Source organism: Sesamum indicum, linkage group LG16 (assembly GCF_000512975.1).
Source record: "Sesamum indicum cultivar Zhongzhi No. 13 linkage group LG16, S_indicum_v1.0, whole genome shotgun sequence".
NCBI classification, from domain to species: domain Eukaryota; kingdom Viridiplantae; phylum Streptophyta; class Magnoliopsida; order Lamiales; family Pedaliaceae; genus Sesamum; species Sesamum indicum.
The window spans coordinates 1,694,395-1,716,773 of NC_026160.1; the positions used below are offsets into that span (position 1 = coordinate 1,694,395).

General features: G+C 32.1%; 2 protein-coding genes across 2 annotated transcripts; one reads left to right on the forward strand and one right to left on the reverse strand.

The window, feature by feature from the left end:
- Positions 246 to 1,791, forward strand: LOC105178617 (malonyl-coenzyme:anthocyanin 5-O-glucoside-6'''-O-malonyltransferase-like). Its single transcript, XM_011102127.2, has one exon. It carries the CDS (start codon positions 280 to 282, stop codon positions 1,630 to 1,632), a length of 1,353 nt encoding a protein of 450 aa, XP_011100429.1. The 5' UTR covers positions 246 to 279; the 3' UTR covers positions 1,633 to 1,791.
- On the reverse strand, positions 3,401 to 5,177 carry LOC105178539 (malonyl-coenzyme:anthocyanin 5-O-glucoside-6'''-O-malonyltransferase-like). Its single transcript, XM_020699371.1, has one exon. It carries the CDS (start codon positions 4,878 to 4,880, stop codon positions 3,525 to 3,527), a length of 1,356 nt encoding a protein of 451 aa, XP_020555030.1. The 5' UTR covers positions 4,881 to 5,177; the 3' UTR covers positions 3,401 to 3,524.

Sequence of the window (22,379 nt, forward strand, 5' to 3'; positions counted from 1 at the left end):
AGCTTTTTTAAGTTATAAATAACTAAAATGGAACCCTAGTAAATTACGGGACTAAAATGAGAATTGCCTAAAATTAGGAGACTAAAATTGCCTTTAGTCCAATATATAAAATATACTCAATGTAAATGTATATCCATTAATTATACTATAGTTATAGCATAAAACCTTAGGCGGCTATCGGCGGGATGTGTATAAAATCTTTTTTAAGCACGTTCCTCCATAAACACACGACTGTATAAATATAGACCATTTGTTCAGTTACAATACTTGAAAAACGCCATGGCTACTATACTCGAAACATGCCGAGTTCTAGCGTCACCATGCGTCGCCCCTGAGCTATCGATTCCTCTTACTTTCTTAGACATCCCTTGGCTGCATTTCCATCCCGTCCGTCGCCTTCTCTTCTATGACTACCCTTGTTCTAAGCCCTACTTCTTGGAGACCGTCGCTCCAAAACTCAAAGAATCTCTCTCCTTCACTCTCAGGCACTACCTCCTAGTAGCAGGTGATTTGATCTTCCAATTGAACTCGGAGAAAATGCCTGAAATAAGGTACGTGGCTCGGGACTCAGCAGTTTCACTGACCATCGCTGAGTCTGCTAGTGGTTTCGACGACATTATTGGAAACCATGCACGGGATGCTGATCAGTTCTATGAGTTTGTGGCAGAGATAGATCCTGTAACAGATGAATCCGGGTACCAAAGGGTCCCTGTTATGGCCCTGAAAGTGACTTTATTTCCAGGGCGTGGTATGTGTATTGGGTTCACCAATCTTCATTGTCTTGGTGATGCGAGTTCGATTGTAAGGTTTATTAAAGCATGGGCTTCGATCAGCAAACTCGGGGGAGATGAGGAATTTCTGACCAAACAAGATGAATTTTTGCCAATTTTAGACAGATCTGTCATCAAAGACCCGCTTGGAATTAATACCATCTTCTTGAAAGTAATAAGAGAGGTTCCTTTGAAATCGACATCTTTTCCGTTACCCACCAACCGAGTCAGGGCCACATATATTCTCCGCCCGACTGATATACAAAAGCTGAAGGATTTGGTCTTGCAGAAGAAACCAAGTCTAGTTCAAGTGTCGTCTTTCGTTGTCACAGCGTCTTATGTTTGGACTTGCTTTGTCAAATCCGGGGAGCAAGTTGATGATGATGAGCTGGAATTCTTCTCTTTCGCAGCAGATATAAGGGCAAGGATTGATCCACCAGTACCTGCCAATTACTTTGGCAACTGCTTAGGTTATGGGTTGGCTATAATGGAGCACGAACAGCTTGTGGGGGAAGAAGGGTTTGTGATGGCTGCAGAGGCTATTGCTGATCAAATCAAGAATAAGGTGAACAACAAGGATGAAGTGTTGAAAGGTGCTGAGAATTGGGTATCAGATATGAGAGCAATGAATGCGATAAGGGCCTTCTGGGTATCTGGATCCCCGAAATTCGACTTGTCCAATGCGGATTTTGGATGGGGAAGCGCAAGAAAGCTGGAAGTCCTAACCATTGATGAAGAGAAGTATTCCATGTCTTTGTGCAAGTCAAGGGATTCAGATGGAGGATTGGAGATTGGTATGTCTTTGCCGATGGCAAGAATGGAAGCTTTTGCAACTATCTTTAATGATGGGCTAAGGTTCTGATAGTGCATGTTAGTTGGTAAAAATAATTGTGATCTGGCATAGACAATTCAGCTTTGCTTTTGGTTTATCATGATCTACCGAATATCTTGCGGACCGCCAGTATACTTTATTTGAATTAATAGAATAACAAGATCCTATATCAACACCATTTAAAATTGTAGCAACTCAATACTATTTCATACGATTGTATAAATTCGATATGAGAATTTAAGCTTTTACTATGATTAATCAATATTCCTTATGGTTTTATGTATAACTAAAATATTTGCATTAGTTTTTAGTTATAGGAAATATTTTGGTCTAGCTTGCACAAGCAACAGTTAATAGCCGTTGTGCAATTGTAATTAATCAATATTCACTACAAATTTTTACTTTAATCATAGTAAAAAATCATATTTGTTTTAGTGTATTTTTACATTAATCATAGTGAGTATTTAGTGGCCCACATACGTATGAATGGATCAAATTCAACAAACCACTTGCAAGTGTGCTTTGTCCCACAAAGGGCTTTTTGGTCATTTTTCTTTTTGGACATGACTCTCAGTTTGGTACGTTGGCCAAATTGTCTATTTCTAAACTCTTTGTATCCACCAGCCTCCTAATCATGTCTTGAGAGATATGCCCTAGCTTTGCATGCTAGATCTGTGCATTCTCAAGACTATCTATATTCCATTTTTTAGCAGTCGTGACTGAATCATATCTTTCCAGAATATAAACTCCATTATTTAGTTAATTAGTTTACCCAGCAGATTGAAAGATCCATCATTCATAAAATAAAAGTAAGTTTTATTAATCAAAAATTCAAAACTGGCATTGTCTAACAATAAAATTGAAATGATATTTTTTATCATACTAGATACAAACTAACACTATTTTAGTTATAGCCTAACAGGATCACTAACAACTAAGTTAAGAACCCTATAGCTTCAGCAGCAACGGTGCTGCCATCACCGAGCCTTAGGGTTATCTCGTCTTTACTTAGCCTTCTGCTTCTTTCCAGTACCTGAAAATCATTGCAGACGTAAGCCTCAACTGATATCTAATACGCTACATGCAAAGTTAGTAATAATGTTAACGGGAAAAGTATTATTTTAGTCCGTTAAGTATGCCTAATTTTAATTTTAGTTCGTTAACTATATTCATTTTTGTTTAGATCCAGTAACTTATGAAATTGCTTACTTTTAATTCTTTGGCTGATTTTCGGATAATTTTACTCCTATGCAACTTTTGAAAAGCAGTTTTAGTCCATATGCACTCATTTGGGTAAAATTGTCCGGAAAGGTACAATTTTATAATTTCTTTTTAAAAAAGGTGCAATTTTATATTTGCAAATGGGGTCTAACTGTAATCTTTGGTGATGCTTCAAGGACGAATATAACAAAAAGGAGTTTAATGCAATTTTGCCCTCTTGTGATATTGAAAATGAGCAAATTATCCCTTATAAAAAATAAATAGTAATTTACCCCATGTATCTTAAAAAATGAAACAATTTAGTTCCCTACCTATAAAGGTAAATTACTTCAATTTTAAAACTATAAAGAGATAAAAATTACTATAGTTTAAAATATAAAGAATAAATCATTATTTTATTTTTTACAAAGAATTGTTTGCCTATATTTTATAACGCGTGAATTGCAATTTACCCTAAAGGAAAGTATGTTGAGAGTATTTTGGAATCATTGTGATCAAGTCAGTGTCGATTCACCTATGTTCAACAGTCATTCAAACATCAATCCGTCAAAGCAAAAAAACAAAATGTGCTAGAGAATTTCTTTGTTTCTTAATTCAAATGAAAGCATGCAGGCAGACAACAATCAAAAGCAGATAATTATAAATGAAAACAGAGTTGAATTGTCAGACCACAGTACTTTGTACGAACATGACATGCACTATCAGAACCTTAATCCGTCATCAAAGATAGCTGCGAAAGCTTCCATTCGTGTCCTCGGCAAAGACATCCCAACCTCCAATCCTCCCTCTGAATCCCTTGACTTGCACAAAGATATGGAATGCTTCTCTCCATCAATGGACACGACTTCCAGCTTTCTTGCCCTTCCCCATCCAAAATCCACAGTTGACAAGTCGAATTTTGGGGATCCAGACACCCCCACTGACCTTATCCCAGTCATTTTCTTAATCTTTGATAGCCAATTCTCAGCACCTTTTAACACTTCATCCTTCTTGTTTACCCTATTCTTGATTTGGTCGGCGATAGCCTCTACAGCCATCACAAACCCTTGTTCCCCGACAAGTTGTTTATGCTCGATTCTGGCGGCCCCATAACCCAAGCAGTTACCGAAGTAATTGGCAGGAACTGGTGGATCAATCCGTTCCCGTATATCCGCCGCGAAAATAAAGTATTCCAGCACATCATCATCAACTTGCTCCCCAGATTTCACCAAGCAAGTCCAGACATAGGACACCGTGACGACGAAAGAAGAGACTTGACTGAGACCTGGTTTCTTTGCCCAAACCAAATACTTGAGCTTTTCTATATCAGTGTCGTGGAGAATATATGTCGCTCGGACTCGATTGGTGGGCAATGGAAAAGACGATGATTTCAAAGGAACCTCTTTTATTATTTTCCAGAAGATGGTATCAACTCCAAGCGGGTCTTTAATGACAGATCTGTCGAAAATCGGCAAAGATTCACCTTGTTTGGTTAGAAATTCCTCATCTCCCCCGAGTTTGTTGATCGAAGCCCATGCTTGAATAAAACCGACAAGCGAACTCGCATCACCAAGACAATGAAGATTGGCGAACCCAACGCATATACCACGACCCGGAAACAAAGTCACTTTCAGGGCCATAACAGGAACCCTTTGGTACTCGGATTCATCTTTTACAGGATCTATATCGGGCACAAACTCGTAGAACTGATCAGCATCACGCGCATGGTTTCCAATAAGATCATCGAAATCACTACCAGACTCGGCGATTGTCAGCGAAACTACTGAGTCCCCGGCAACGTACCGAATTTCGGCCTTTTTCTCAGAGTTCAACGGGAAGATCAAATCGCCTGCTACTGGGAGGTAGTGGCCGAGAGTGGAGGAAAGAGATTCTTTGAGTTTTGGAGCAATGGTCTCCAAGAAATGGGGCTTAGAACAAGGGTAGTCGTAGAAGAGAAGGCGACGAATCGGATGCGGGAAATGCAGCCAAGGGATGTCGAAGAAAGTAAGAGGCACCGATAACTCAGCGGCGGCGCCTGATGGAGCTGGAACTCGACATGTTTCGAGTATGGTAGCCATGGCGTTTTTCACGTCTGAACGAGTTTTGGTATTTATGCACTGGTGTTTCTGGAGGAGGACGCTCAGAAATTGGCTATAATTCAATATGGTAGATGGAGACACTGCCCATTCCCAAAAATCAAAAGATGGAGATACAGTCGATTTGGTGAAAATTTTAAATTCGGATTCTTGATTTTTAGAAAGTTGCCATTATGATGTGAATGGATCTTCTCAAATTTAATATGCGATTCTGGATTTGTAATAGACAATAATGCGAAATTAAATAACCATAATAAACACAAATTAATGGGGTGAATAGCAATTTACTCTATTATGATATTGAAAATGAGCATATTATCCTTTTATAAAAAAAATGGCAATTTACCCCTCTATATTTTTTAAAATGAAACATTTTACTTCCTTATACAGGAAGGTAAATTACTTTATTTTAAAAATCATAAGGGGGTAAATTGTTATTTATTTTTCTATAAGAGGGTAATTTGCTCATTTGCAATATCACAATGGGATTGTTTGCATTTTTTCCCAAATTAATGTAATACTTCCAGATGGACCAAAACAAAACTACACCTTGTTTGTTGATTATTATTATTTATGAGGCTCTAGAGTAGAAATATTTTTATCCAATTTTTTGTTTAAATTAGTATATATATTATGTGCATAAATTATATTATTTATTCTATTCAAAGAAGTTTTTACAATTATGGTGTGTATTTAAATGAAATAAAAACTAAAATAATACTTAAAATAGAAAATTCAATCGGATAGTATACCGTTCCTGGCCAGGGGGCATACTGGAGTGAGGAAAGTGGACTCGTTATTTGAATTTTATTTAAAAAGAAAAATTATTAATTAAAAAATAAAAAAATTAAAGATACAAATTAGAAAAGATGCATTTAATAGAAAAAAATTGAATTAACATTAGAAAACACACACAATTGGACTGACTCGAAGTCGGTGAAGTTATTTAAAAAATATATAAAAAAAAGAAAATAGAGTGATTTAAAAAGTTCTAAAATGTTAGGAAGAACCTCTATTGGGGATAGTTGTTCTTGCATTTTTAATATATATATATATATATATATATATATTTGACGCATGCATGAGTAGGCTCAACCGATTTTAGCACAGCCTTTAGGGTGTTGCAATTTTGAAACAAGGCAGCAAGGTTTCTCTATAAATGTTGCCTTGTTAACATATATGAGGATCATACCAAATTTTCACACCCCATTTTAGGACCACAATGAATTTTTTATAGTTAGAAATTTTTTGTGAGGTAAAAATATTTTTCAAGCAGCAATAGATTTAGGATCCGGCTTTTTGACCTTCTTTAGAATTCCTAGGATGAAATTCTTTCTCTATTTTTTCAAAATCTGGAAATACTCTTGGGTGTCGCTCGAACCCTCATTCGGTATTTGGAGATAATCTTCTCCCTTTTCTAGAATTTCCACAAAAAATTCCATCTTTGATCTTCAGAATTTGAAAGTATTCTCTATTGTAACTCGATACTTTCGTTCGGTTCCATTCTCTTAAAGAGTCTCCTCCGTTAGTGAAAAAAATATCTAAATGCAATATAAACAAATATTTTTCCAATAAGCCTAGGCTTCCATACCGTTCTAGCTGAGAATGAGCAAGTATATGCATTGTGATACAAAATAATTAAAAATGGACTAAAATACTCATTAAAGTTGGGAAAAGTAAACTCGTCCATAATTTCTGACAAATTCGTGCTGACTAAAATGGCAACCTTTTTGGAACTTACAGGACTAAAATTGCTAATTGTAAAGTTGTAGGACCAATAATGCCAACCCCCCCCCCCCAAGTTACAGTGCTAATTTTGCAATTTTCCCTTAATATCCCCCCCCCCCCCCCCCAAGTTACAGTGCTAATTTTGCAATTTTCCCTTAATATTTTATCCAATACTAATTTTTTTCTAGTGTATGAATTTATGAAGGCTTAAATTTATTTTCGAAACCTTGTTGAGCCTGATCATGAGCATAGAGAAAAAGATAGTTGGATTAGACTGGCCAATTTGACCATTTCAAGGGAGAACCAGCCATGTGTCCACCCTGATTCATACATCCAAAAACAATGTGGTCAAAAATTGGTGAGGACCGGTCAAAAACGATCAAAAATCGATTTTGACCATTTAAAAAAAATATATTATCCAGTGAAATATAAATTTTTTTTGGAATTTTTTTCTATATTTATAGTCAAAAATCTTTAAGCTTAGCTTATTAATCTTCAATGTAGGACAATAAGCTTGGTTTAAGTATTTTTTATATTTATAATCTAAAGTATTTAAGTTTTGGCTTATACTTTTTCAATGTGGGATAATAAGCTTGGCTTAAAATTTACATATATATAGTCTAAAGTGTTTAAGTTTTAGCTTATACTTTTTCAATATGAGATAATAAGCTTAGCTTAAACTTTTTATATTTATAATTTAAAGTGTTTAAGTTTCACTTATACTTTTTTAATGTGAGACAATAAGCCACATCTAACAACAAATAGGGTTTAATAAATTGGCTTAATTCTATTTAGTGCCCCATATATTAGGCGGTGGCAAAACAAGGATCCTAAATACACTATAAAAAAATGTGGAATTTAGGACGGATTTAGGAACGGGTTTTCCGGCTTTTGGAATGGTCATAAATTAAAGAAATCATTTTGAACAGGATTTTGGAACGGTTTACGATCCGTCGTTATAGACGACGTTACAAAAATTTAAGAACAGTTGGTGAAAGACCATTCCCAACTAGCACAGATATTGTAACACACTGGTGATGACCGTTCCTATTGTAACACACACACACACACACATACACACACATATATATATTATAACATTAAATTTAATTGATAAAAGTACAACAAATATAATCAACTGACAAATAAAGGATTAAAGTTGTTACCTGATTAAAATAACTTCAAATATCAACAAAAATTTGAGAGAGACTGACGAGCGAGAGTATAAAAATATTAGTGGGATAGTGAGAGATCAAGAAGATTCGAGAGAGATTGAGAAAATAGAAAGAATATAAGAAAAATGGAAGAAGATAGTGACATTAAATAGAAAGAGAGAAAAATATATATATAGAAAAATTTGAAACGATCTTTGGAACGGTTACTAGAACACATAAATAACCGTTAAAAAATAATCGTTAATTTACATCCTGTAATAGTCTTTGGACCACACATAGGAACGGGTTTTTATTCATTGAATTATAGTTGTTGTACTGTCTTTGGGACGGGCTTAGTGATACAACATTAATAATACACAACAACTGTTCCAAATTGGAACTCATTTAGTCACGGTCGTTGCAACACATCAGGTTTTACGTAGAACTCATACTTAGGAATGATTGTTGTAATACTAGACTAGTTGTGTACTTAAATTGTTTCAAATTGTACCTCATTTCGAATACATTTACTAATGGTCATTTTTTTTACATCAATTGTCTCACATATAGAAACGACCAACTCAAGACCATCCATAATTTTAAGCATGTGTTTGAAATGGAATTCCAATTGTTTACCATTACAAGTTTGGACCGGTCTTAGAACAAAAATTATAACTGTTAATTTGGAACACCATTGCAACGGTTTTACCGTGCCAAAACAATAACACATAAAAAATGAGGATCATGACGTCATCGACCATTTTTCATTCCTCATGAAAGCCAATACCCGTTCTAATATGCCACGTGCTTTAGAATGGTCATCGGATCCGTGCCAAATCCTATTTTTTTTTTTGTGGTGATATAGGGTTGGCAAAAAGTATCCTGGAATTATTATTATTTTTTTTTTTTTGCAATTATAGGACTCCGCCCACCGAATTTCTAAAAGTGGTCTGAATTTGCTTATATGGACAAAAAATAGGGGGAATTTTTTGGGCTTTTGCTAACCAAATTTTTTTTTTTTTTTTTTTGTGTTATGTAAGCATTTACATGGAAGAAAAAGTTAAATTATATAACATTAATTTAGAATTTTCTATTGTGTATAATTACAAAAAAAATTATTATTTTATATAATATAAATTAAATAAAAAATTAAACACCCGCCATCCACCTACCTACCCAATCCATCCCCCTATTTGCCCCTGTCCCCTCGTAGAAGGGAGCGACGACATCCCCAACCCTAGTAGAGGGGACAACAACGTTGCGGCCCCAAGAGAGGGGAGGAGACACGACATCGCCCCCAGACTGCCCAACTACCGATCTGTAATTCTTTGTCGTCGCCCAGCCTCGAGGCGCCTCTCCCCCTTACGACGCAGCGACATGGAAGCAAGGGCCAAGGCATGGTGGAGAAGATAAGGGATGGTGGTGGGTGGGTTTAGGGTGTAAGTTATTTAATTAAATTTGTTATATAAAATAATAATTTTAATTTTTATGATTTAAAATTATCTGTAATATTATTTTTTTATAATCTTAAGTATTTATAATTATGTATATATTTTTAAATTTATGGTATATTTTCAAGTGTGTAAATTACTTATACACACTCAGTGACCATGGTATCTAGTTTACAATACAACAAAAAAAAAAAGTGGAATTTCGAACTAATTTAGGAACGGTTTTTTTTCCTTTGGAGCGGTTTAGAATCGATGGAATTAATTTGAATCGAATTTTGGAGTGGTTTGCCTTCTGTCCTTGTAGACGATGTTATGAATATTTAGGAACGGTTAATGAAGAACACGGTCACTTGTAACACATTGTTGGTGACATTTCCTAATATTGAATTTGTGCAAAAAAGTTTCTTCTTTTTTTTTAATAAAAACAGATAGAATGAAATTTGAAACGATTATATTACTTATTTTGCGCTACTTTTGGAATGGTCTTTATAATACTCATGCCTGAATTTTCGAACTTTATTTATTTATATTGGTGATATATTTAACAATGGTCTTTGGAATGGTTTGTTTGTCAATATTTGCAATAGTATTAGGCACAGTCAAATTTTTGTTTGAAACAGTCTTCTGTAACTGTTTTAAGAATGGTCAATCTTATTTAGGAAAATGAATTTAAAACTATTTTAGCAATGGTATTAAGAATAGTCGTTCTTATTTAGAAACACGTACTTAAAACTGTATTAGGAATGGTATTAGGAATGGCCATCCTTATTTAGGAACACTTATTTAAAATTTTTGCTGGGAAGTGGGCCTCTAAACCAAGGCCGGATACACGGCCCTTGTTCTTGCCTTCGACTACAGCCAGCCACATTTGTTGCTCGATCATCGCCAACAAAACCTCCGATTAGGCGGGGATATGGTGGTCATCGGCCGTAGGCTGAGACTGATTATCCTCCATCAACTTCTACAATGTCTCCAGCAAAATAAACAAATTTGTTAGTACTTTTAACTAAGAAGTAATTTTTTTTTAAAAAAAATAATATTAGTAAAGTACTTACGACCACCTCACCCATCATCCTCCATCTTCTGTAGCATTTGGTGAACAACTCCATTTGCTTGAGCGGCCTACCGAGCTCTATCTCCTATAGAAGAATAAAACAGTTAGCATAATATGTATAAAATAATGATAAACCTGTAAAAATACTGTAATGTACTTGCCAACTTCCTTTTGTGCATGCCGACAGAGAAAGATCCCCCGCTGTACACAATCGAAGGCACCGGTGGGGTTCACTGCCTGGTTCGCCTTATTTTTCGAAGACTCCTACTGGAGGTCCTCGCTAGCTCAATACGCCTGGAGTTGGATTCATACGTCGTTGGCCAGCCAAAGTGGCTTGACAAGGCTCGACCGGACAACGGAGAATATCTTGCGCATGTACTTTTCGACCCACATGTGGAAAACCCAGAAAATAGACTCATCGTCATGGCCCCTCCAGTAAGTCATGTACAGTAAGAAAATTAAACAGAACATTAGTAAAATTCATTAAACAATTTAGATTGCAAGATAATAAAAAATTAATTTTAATTGCAGTACCTTCATGCTCTTAAACCAAAAATGTTGGTGCTCTGGTGGCACCTCCTCAAATATGGCCACACGTGGGGGAAAGTTTCCTTGCACCACCGCATTGATGAGCTCGTACAAGCGGCAGATAGATCTAAAAGGACATGATAATTAGTAATTTTTAAGATAAAATAATACTATAAAATATTCATAAATAAATTTAGCTTGCATCATCAAGGTTGATATATTGGCGCACAATGGTTGGGGGACTGCTGGTGGTGGTGATGGTGGAGTAGCTGCTTGGTAAACTATTGTCCGGCCTCCTCAGCTACCTGTGCCGCTCTAGATGGTCCAGCATCATTTAGAGTCTGCAGGGCGGCTGACAGTCCGGCCGTGTCAGGTGGTGGGGGTGGTCGAAAGACTGCTTCCCTAACTTGGGAAGCATCAGATGACGCTGCCGGAAGTGGTGGGTCACGACCACGTGGTATAGGAATCGTACCACTAGACAAAATCTATATAAATTATAGTAAATATTAGTTTTTGTAATTGTTGAAAAAAATACCCTAATTTAATAATTTATGTTGAATTCATGATTATTGTACTCCTTAATTATTTAAAAATGCATAGTTCCTTTAGTTTCATTAACATATCACATGAACTTTTTGTTATAGTACTACTCAAATTTATCCACTTTTTCTGTCAATATTGTCTTTTTCCTGACATTAAAAATGGATAAAGATGACTAGTTCTACTGGCAAAAATTCATTTGATGCGCTAAAAAAGCTTAAAGCAATGCTTGATCCATTCGTACATGGGCTAAAAGGAACTATACATTTTTAATGACTCTTATTTGAAATATTAGCCTAATATTGTGATTATTGACACAATTATGTAAATAATGTTATTGTTGAGAATATTAATCTAATTTTATAATTGTTGACATTATTATGTAAATAATATTACTATTGAAAATTTTAGCCTAAATTTTGTGATCATTGACATTATTATGTAAATAATATTATTATTGGAACTATTAGTCTAATTTTATGATTATAGATATTATTATGTAAATAATATTATTATTGAGAATATAGGTCTAATTTTGTAATTATTGACATTATTATGTAAATAATATTACTATTTTGAGATATTAGCCTAAATTTTGTGATTTTGACATTATTATGTAAATAATATTATTATTGGGAGTATTAGCCTAATTTATGATTATTGACATTATTATGTAAATAATATTATTATTTAGAATATTGGTCTAATTAGTGATTACTGACATTATTATATAAATAATATTATCACTTGAAATTTTAGCTTAAAGGTTGTGATTATTGACATTATTATGTAAATAATAATGTTGTTCAAAAAATTAGCCTAATATTGTGAACATGTCAAATAATGCTATTACTGAAAAATAATGTAAATAATAATATTATTGGAAAGATTAACCTAATATTGTGTCAATAATAATATTAATGAAAAAATACAAGAGTTACATGAATTATACAATAAATTTCACAAAAAATTTGAACAATATGATACAATACATAAGAATTGTATAAATTACACAACTATGCAATAAATTTCACAAATATTTACACTGTACAATAAATTACACAAATATATAATAAATTTCACACAAATATACAAATTACAGAAAATATTATAATTTCAAAACTATATTTCAATTTCAGAAAAATATATTAAATCTTCGGAAACTTATATAATTTTAGAAAAATATGTTATATTTCCGAAAACTTTTATAATTTCAGAAAAATATATTTTAATTTCACAAAAATATATTATATTTTCATAAACTTTTATAATTTCAAAAATATATTTTAATTTCAGAAATTATATTATATTTTCAGAAATATATATATATAAGAAACTCTTTTAATTTCAGAAAAATATGTTTTAATTTTAGAAAAATATATTATATTTTCAAAAATAATTTTTGACACTATTTATTCAGAAACTGTTTCTGAAAATAGTTTCAAAAAGTTTTTCACAAATTTTTAACGGGAATTTTTCACAAATGGTTAACACCCATTTCAGAAAAATGGGTGGAAAAATATTTTTGAAAATATTTTCAGAAACCTTATCTGAAAATATTTTCAGTACACTCTCTGAAAATATTTTTAGAAAATACATAAAAAAAAAAGAAGGGAAAAAGAAAAAAAAAAAGAAGAAGAAAACTAACTGGCAAAAGGACACTAGACAGGATGAAGAAGCGAAAGAAGCGGACAGCGGATGGCGGGAGACAAAACGGGTGAAAAGAGAAAGCAAGTGTGAGTGAGGGAGAAAGAGAGAGAAGAAAAAATCTATTAAGTGTCAAATATATAGTAATTTTTGGAATGGGCTTAGGAACAGTCTCTTATAGTTAAACCGTGCCGAAGATTGTTCCTAATTAAGTATAATGATGTCATTTTATGTGTTAAACAGATTTTTTGTGGCCTAGGGACGGTCTGTTATAACTAAATCGTTCCTAAGCCCATTCCTAAGTAAGTTAAACGATATCGTTTCATGTGCTAAACAGAGTTTGGGTGAATATTTGGCACGGTTACTTATTCAATTACTTGTTGCTAAAACTGTTCCAAACATCACGATATTGTTTTATGATATATTTTAAAAGACAATTCCTATAGTTGTATGACCGTTTCAATACAAGTGCCAAAATTAAGTTTTTTTATTACAAAAACTTAAAAATAAAGAAAAAATCTTTCCGAACATGTTAATGAACAAAGAAAAAATTGACCATAAATTTATGTAAACCAATGGACACATATAATTCTTTTCGATAAATTGATACATGTTCAGCAGATCAAGTAAATTTGTATTTCCAATATTGTTAGTATTATGCAAATGTTAGTAGTCTCTTATACTGTTATACTGCACCGCCTAATCAGGCCGTTAAAATTTTAATCAGACCGTTGGATATGATTACATCGACAAAATATGACATTCAATAAAGTTTTGAAACTTTTTATACGGATACTGAGTTGTCATATCTGATTCACAAGCAACGAGATTGAAAATGATGCAAATGTCAATTAGACGATGTGATTTTACATCAGACTGCTACATATATTTACAAATGTATAGTTTTTGTATGTGTTTAAAGTTGAAATTAATCGGGCTCACGGATGTGGAGATATCGTAACCAGAAAGTGAACTAAGAATAATTTGTGCCTGATAGGAACGGTTTTTTTCAAATTTAGGCACGATTTTATTTCTATTCATGTAGAGAACGATTTCTTTATACTTTTAGGAATGGTTTACTTTAAACTTAATTTTAGAACGGTCAAATATTCAACAACCTTTCCTAAAATTGAATTTCCCTTCACTTTTCATATGGTGCCAATTGAAAATTGTTTGGAACTCCTCTAGGAACGGTCAATTTACTATAACCATTCCTAAATTTTGAATTTTTCTTGTTTTTTTTTAATAATTTTGCAATAGTTTTAGAAACGGTTTTATATTTATTTTCCCGTCCCTATGTTAACTTTAACAATATGCGGGTACAACGAGGAACGGTTTTTATATTAACCGTGACTATTTGGAACGGATTAGAAATGGTCTTTTCTATTTATAACTATTCCTAAATAGAACAAATATTTTTAAAATGATAAATATAATTAATCAAACTCTGAACTTTCAAGCATAATTACTGTCTTCTTCAGTCTCGTAATTCTCGTCAAAGTTATCTTCATCAGACTCGTCGTCAGATTCACAATTCCCCAATTAGGATGTACCTAGGTGCTCCTTGTTGATTACCAACAGAAAGCTCAACGACTAATTGTATACCATTTGGGTTATGCAGGTCATAATTATGGTTGTCCATCGCAACTTGTGGAGTAGGTATTATTTGACCTTCTTGAAACGCAATTTCGGTCCATCGAGAGTCATCAATTATTCTTCTGGCTTTTGTTTTGCAGACAACTATACAGTCCACTTTGTCTCTCTTCATGCTAGGGTACTTCGTTTAGTAGACTTGTACTGCTTGTTGTACCAAAATGAATGGTTCGTTCTTTTAGTATATTTTCTTGAAGTTTACATCAACGAGGTGATAATAAGGATGTATCTTCATACCTCTCACGGGATCGATCCAACAACATTTAAATAGAACGATCTGTATATTTGGAATAAGTGGATAATTTAACTGAGTTATCTCTTCGAGAATCCCATAAAAGTTACAGTCCATGTCTGTATATGATGAGCTTTTGATATATACCCCACGGTTCACAATAGACTTGCCTACGTTGTGAAGTTTAGTATGAAATTGTATCCATTCACAAAGTAGCATGGGAATGTTGTGACCTTAGCTGTAGGACCTCAATAATACAACACCGAAAGCTCGTTGTCCGTGTAATTCAATTCGAATTTCACCTATGTTGCACATATTAGAGAAACCATACATTGACAAATTACAGTTGTAGCACAATTCATAAGACACAACTTACATGATGTTTGAACCAATCCTTGAATTGAGTAGCTACTATTTCCTCAACAATGCGGTCCTCCGAATGGTGATGTTCGTAAAGTTCAGTCAAAAAAGACATGTTCACATGCATATTAATATATAGGTTAAAAGTCCAAAATAACAATGTGAATAAAGTATATTGGTACTTTACACTTATTCGTAGTATAGCGTGACTACTTCACAGTTGGTCAATATGTATGTCACGATTATATGATTTTTTGATCTACTGAGTCATCTCTTTTTTGATGCACAACTATATTGGCTAGGTTAGTTGAAAATAGACCGTTGGATACGAGTGTCGTTCATACAGAGGTCGTCATTTTTGTGTGGCCTGTTCCGTTTGTAAAGAATCTACAGCTCAAAGTAGTGAGAAGTGAATAGACCGGTTTCTTCTACAACGTAAGCTTCTACAATTGATGTCTCGATGTGTGCTTTGTTTTTCACCTTCATTTTTAAATATCGAAGATATCTAATAACTGAATATTTATTAGAAACCAAATGACACTAGAACTATTTCAAGAAAACTAGAATAACTCGTGTACTTACCTCTCAAATGAATACATCCACCTGTATTGCACAGGCCCTCCCACGCGTGCTTCATATGGCAGGGGAATAATTAGGTGCTCCATTAAGTCGAAGAAAGCTGACAGAGATATTTTCTCGATGTTGCACAAGATGGTGGCGACACTAGCTTCCAATTCTTGTACCTTATTTACATGGAACGTTGTCGAACATAAAATCTGAAATAGAAGGCTGACCTCTGTCAACGCACTCCTCACAGGCTCAGGATGCATTTCACGGAAGGCAATTGGGACCAACTTCTACATAAATACGTGAAAATTATGACTTTTTAGCCGTGAAACTTCAACTCCTTCATGTCGACACAACGAGTCAAATTAGATATGTAACTATCAGGAAACTTAAGATGGTTCCAACCCAACCCACCTAGTCTTGGGTTAGGTTAGGCTGGATTGAAATTTTATAATATGGGTTCAATATGATTTTATTTAAATAAATTTAAATAGAGTATGGGTCCTAAATGGGATCTTCATGTTTATTTTTCTATTAGTTTACCAAAAATAATTTTAGTAATATAATAATAATTGATAAAAGATATTAGTATAAATTATAATAATGAGTTCATTAAGGGTCCTATATGGTTTGGTGATGGGTTTTAAGTGGGTTGATGATGGGTTCTATATGGGCTGGTGCTGGATTTTAAATGGATTGGTGATGTATATAGGTTGGTAATGGGTCTTAAGTTCATTAGAATTGATTTAATCATACTATATATCACTAACTATTATATTTCTAACTTTTCACATTTTTATGAGAAATTAAATTTTTAAAATTTATTTAGTAAATTATTATTTTTTAAATTAATGAGACACAAATTAAACAAAATTGAAGAACTTTATAAAATAGTCAATACTTGCAATTCATATGTGACTATGTAAATTTTTCTTTTTTTAATAAACTGACAATATAAAATTATATTATAAATTTCAATGAACATATACAGCTATACCATAAAATTTATAGTGAACTAACATGTACTATTATTATTGCGATTGAAAAGTCACAATTCAATTTTAGAAAGAATCATGGAGAAATTGATTGCACAACTATTCATCTCATGATTTATTTCGAAAATACGGTATTTCTTAATACTTTACAAACTTTTCATTTTAAATTTAACAAATGAATTTTTAACATAACCTTATTACTTCCATAAACATTGAACAATACAAACTCAATCTTATTATATTATATTACAAGGGTTTATTAAAACTATTGTCATATTATTATTATTATTATCTGAAATTTTAAATTTTATAAATACTAAATATAAAAAAATATATCATCAGCCCAACCCAACTCATTAATTTAAATTCATTTTAAACCCAATACATATTGAACCCAATCCGTTTGGACCCGACCCAATCTGCCCATTCACCACCCCTAGTTGAAACTCATATTATCACCACTAATTTTTAGTTATAATTAATATTTTAAACTTTGACCTCCTTATTCCTTCCTGCAGCATCACGCAGACGCACGTATGCTAGCAAGATGAAGCTAGGTTTGTTAGTGTTTGGTTTTTACAGTGCATTCCAGAGGTCATGCAGTGTTGTGTAGTGGCGGTGTAGTCTAGAACGAAAAGTTGAATTTCTTTAGTATTCCAGAACGTATCCATATAATTTATTGTTTCTAAATTTTGTTGAAAGTTTTTATATTCACGACTAAATAAATGGGTTACCCCTGTGATAAAAGAATCGGAAAATTATCTTTTGTATTTTAAAAAATGAAATAAATTATCCTCTTATCAATGATTTAGATAAAGGGTAATTTACTTTATTTTTCAAATAACAAAATATATTTTACTATTTTATTTTTTATAGGAGATTTTTTCGTCTATTTTTTATATTACATAAGGATAAATTATATTTTTCCGCTAAAGAAATTGTTGAAGTCGTCCCAAGAAAAGTCTCTCTCTCTATCTCTACGTGTGTATCTCTTGCTTGGAAGGGGTAGGTTGATTGTAATGGGTTGGTGAAGATACGAAGGGCAATGTGATGAAATGGGTTGGTGAAGATACGAAGGGCAATGTGATGAAATGGGTTGGTGGAAGCGATTGCTCTTAACGACCAACTACCAGACAGACGCACACAAAAAAAAAATAAAAAATAAAAAAGAACAACTACCAGACACCTGTTCAATAACGTTAATTTATTAAAAGTTAATATATTAAAAGTTGAATTTGAGTGATGTAAACTATGTCGGATCGAATCTTATCCTTGTCAATACAGCAGCCTCACTCGCTAGTCCACGCATCCTTCTATTCATCTTCTTTTATTATTATTTACGGATAATTACATTTGCTTTTTCTAAAATTTAGTGTAATTATAGGTATATTTTTTATAGTTTAAAAAATTACATTTAGAATCTTGAAGTTTGTTTTCGTCATAAGTCCCTCTATTAATTAATTAAAATTTATTGAATTTATTGATATTAACAAAAAATCGAAAAAAAATAACTTATATTTTTTCACATTGACTATTATTGGTTTACTGCAGGTAAAATAAGTCTTTTATGACCAAGTTACCCTCATACGTCTTTCACGAGTTAATGCATGTGAGAAGGTATATTTTCACGTTATAAAGGCAGTTTAATCTGAAAAAACTACTTGACCCGCAATAAGTCCATCGAGATCAAATATAAATTTTCATTCAGTGTTTTTGTTTATATAAATAAATCCAGTGATTTTTGACTAACTGATGGACTTATTTGTTGGACGGCATCAAACTTCAAGAATACTAGATGTAATTTAACCACAATGAATTTTTGTATAATTACATTAAATTTGAGGGGAGGAGAATGTAATTATCCCAATTATTTATTGACTACTATTGTATACATTTACCATCTAACTAAAACTAATTCATAATAAATTAAATTATAATTACTTTTAAGAATTATTATATTGTACCATTTGTGGCTTGTGTAGTCAGATATTTGAAATGATGCACTAACCCAGGCATTAGGACTAAAAATTAATCAATAAGTTTGAGTTCATGTGTTTGATTTTCAATAATTATGAATATTTATTTCAATTTATATGGATTTATGAGTTTATTGTAATTTATTTTATTATTTTTTATTTATTGACTGATCGATTTATTACTTGGTTATTCTGATATTTATGTAATTATATAATCTATACTAATAAATAAGAGAAGATCTTTCTCTCACACAAATAGCAGTTATGACACAGCGACACTAATTTTTTATTATGTCGATAATACCGCTAAACTTTTTTGCTTTGTTGCTTTCTTCTTTCTTTTTCTTTTTTTTTTTAAATGTGACCTATTGGTGTTTATATAAATATATATTATATTCATAATATATTTTAAAATATAAAATAATATTTATTATTTTCATACAGAAATAACGTGCCACGACAACTAATTTTTTTGAAAAGAATCAAAGATTAAAATGTCAACCATATCAATCGTCTTTGCAAAAAAGAGAGTCCCAGGAATTCATAATTTTGAGGGATAATTACACTCCCCTCCCTTGAAGTTGGTATAATTACACGTAAACCCCCTGTGGTTTGAAAAATTACATCTAGCGCCCTTAATGTTTTGTTTCTATCTAACAAATAAGTCCCACGTTGGTAAAAAAGTACTGAATTTACTGATATTAATAAAAAAATTAAATAAAAACTAATATTTACCCTCGATTGACTTATTCAGGTCAAATAATTTTTTCAGATCAAAATACCCGTATAACGGTAAAAATATACTTCCTCACATGCATATAACGGTAAAAATATACCTCCTCACATGCATGAAGACGTATGAGGATAATTTGGTAACAAAAAAATTTATTTGACCTGCAATAAATCAGTAATAAGTCAATTGAGGGTAAATATAAATTCTTTTTTAATTTTTTGTTAATATCAGCAAATTCGATAAATTTTAACTAACAGATAGAATTTGTTAGATGAAAGCAAATCTCAAAGGTGCTCGATGTAATTCTTCAAACTATAGTGGATTTACGTGTAATTACACTAAATTTCAGGAGAGGAGAGTGTAATTAATTTTAAAACAATTTGGTAGCTCTCTTCCTCGCACAAAGAATCCCGTTTTGTGTCTGATTTCCGTATTTTGATGAATTTGTAGAGTCTATTGTTTTTTTTAAAAAAAAAAAAAAAAACCCGAGGGTGGGGGAACTTTTCAGAGTCCCCTTCCCATTTGCATTAATTTAGGTTTCTCCCCAAATTTACAATAGGGAGTACTAACTCCCTAGATTTGTCTGAAAAAATTATAAATAAGGAGTACTAATCCCTTACAATTAAGAGCTGATAAAATATAAATAAGGAGTATTACTTCCTTACAAAAATAGTTGTAGAAAACATAAACAAAGAATACTATTACCTTACAAAAAGCTAAGACTAAGCCAACAACAAAGTTAGTGACACAAGCTTGAATATAAAGCTTCACAGTGCCAAAAGAATTTAACCATGTTTTGTAAAGGCTAAATTCCATTTCTTTTATTTTTTTGTTCCATGTGTTTTTAGGTGATGGAAGAAAAAATCAATAAAGAAGAAAAAAAGTTGATTCCTGAAAAGAAAAAAGTGCTGAAGAAGAAAAAAGATTAACAAAAAAATATAACTTATCAAATCGACTTGAATGTAATAAATTATTGAATGACCTTGGTCAATTAATCTAGTCATGTAAAAGGTCAGAATAGGTGGGGGATAAAGTAGTATTTTATTTTTACCAACCTTAATTATTGTAATATTATATTAATATAAATACCACATTCATCATAATTTGTGGCACATTCTGTGTGTGTGCAACTTTTACAAATACAATGTAAAATAAAATATTTATAAGTTTTTATTATTTAACAAAGTATATACAAAATAATAAGTTAATAATAAATTTGTAAAAAAAATGGCGATAAAAAAAATGAAAGAAAATTAGAAAAAAAAACTATCAAAAGATAATGGGGCTCGGAAGTTAGATGAATATTTTAAAAAATAAATTAAATATAAAAAATACATACCAAAAAAAGGAGAGACCAAAGAGGCGCTCTTCCTTAATATATAATATAGATAGATAAAATTGCCATCAAGAGCCATTATCTCGACTGTCAGTGGATGAGGCTAAGCCTTACAATTGTGCTTTTGCTAAAATAAAATTAATAAAATTGGCTTATAAAGAGGCAATATTTTTTATGACTATTGCTCTATAATGGATTTAGTTACACAGATCGGGCTAACACATTTTGAAATTATTCTCATACTTAGCTTCTAAGTGTTTACCACTGACACTTTAAGACAGAACAAGCTTGTGAAGGAGCTCAGGATCCGATTGAATTCCTAAATATTCTAAAGATATTCAGGAACTGAGGATTGTTAATAGAGGAAAAAATAAACAAAAAGAAAAGAAAAAGTTGACATTCCCGGAACAAGAAAGTGTTGACGAAGGAAAGAAATCAAAATAAAAATAAAAAATTGACTTACCAAATCGATTCAGATGTAGCAAATTACTGAAAATGTCCTTGATCAATTAATACTAGTCATATAATCTTTATCTATTTTAGTTATTGTAATATTGTATTAGTATAAATACTCCATTCATCACTGAGAGGAGGAGGAGGAGGAGAAAAAAGAGAAAAAGAGGCTTGTTTTATATTCTAATATAATTGTACTAAATTGCCCTCCTAACTATAAAAGTCTAGTCGATCTCATTTTTATACCATTAGTAGGAAAATCTCCATGTGATTTACTTGACTAAAATGCCCTTATAGTGTGTGTGAAAGGAACCATGGTCGAACTTACTTATTTTAACCTTTTTCTTTTTATTTCTTTTGGTTATATAGGGAAATACCAAAAAAATATATAAAAATTTGAAAATTTTAATTTAAATTAAAATAATATACTAAAATTCAATTCCCAAATTTAAATTTTACATGAATATAAATATTAATTAATTATAAATTAATATAATATTTTAATAAATTAAATTATTTGGTATAAATAATATTGTTAACTTTATATTACAATTATATGTAATTAAAATAAAAATTAGTTATTATTAAATTTGAAATTGTTAAATCAATTTTCTTAATTTGTTAATTACTCTAAATTAAAAAAAAATCAAAAAATAATTTTTTAAATAATATCTGTGACTGTAGCTGTTGTCATCCGGATCTACACTGGGCGACCAGCTATTGTCTGCCCTAGGCAACCACATTACCCAACACAATCCCAGTCTGGTGGACCGCGGTCATCTAGATTGAGTAGCAATGGCGATCTGCGCTCGTAGCTGGGGAAGGGATTTGTAGTGGGGGGCGAGGCTAGGGTTCTGGTGGCGTAAGGGCTTTTGGGGGTGGGGGTTAGCTTTATTAATTTTTCTTTTTAAAAAAATAATTCTACTTTTTTAAATTTTATAATTATACATATAATATATATTCAAAGTTTGTAAATTAATATTCTTAATATTTTATAAATTTAATATAACAATTGAGATAATTAATTAGATCCAACAATTAATTTTAACACTAAAAGATTAAACGGTCATTAAT

What these genes read in the sequence shown, in the direction of transcription:
- LOC105178539 (XM_020699371.1), bottom strand. Translation starts at nt 4,880, where the DNA reads ATGGCTACCATACTCGAAACATGTCGAGTTCCAGCTCCATCAGGCGCC.
- LOC105178617 (XM_011102127.2), top strand. Translation starts at nt 280, where the DNA reads ATGGCTACTATACTCGAAACATGCCGAGTTCTAGCGTCACCATGCGTC.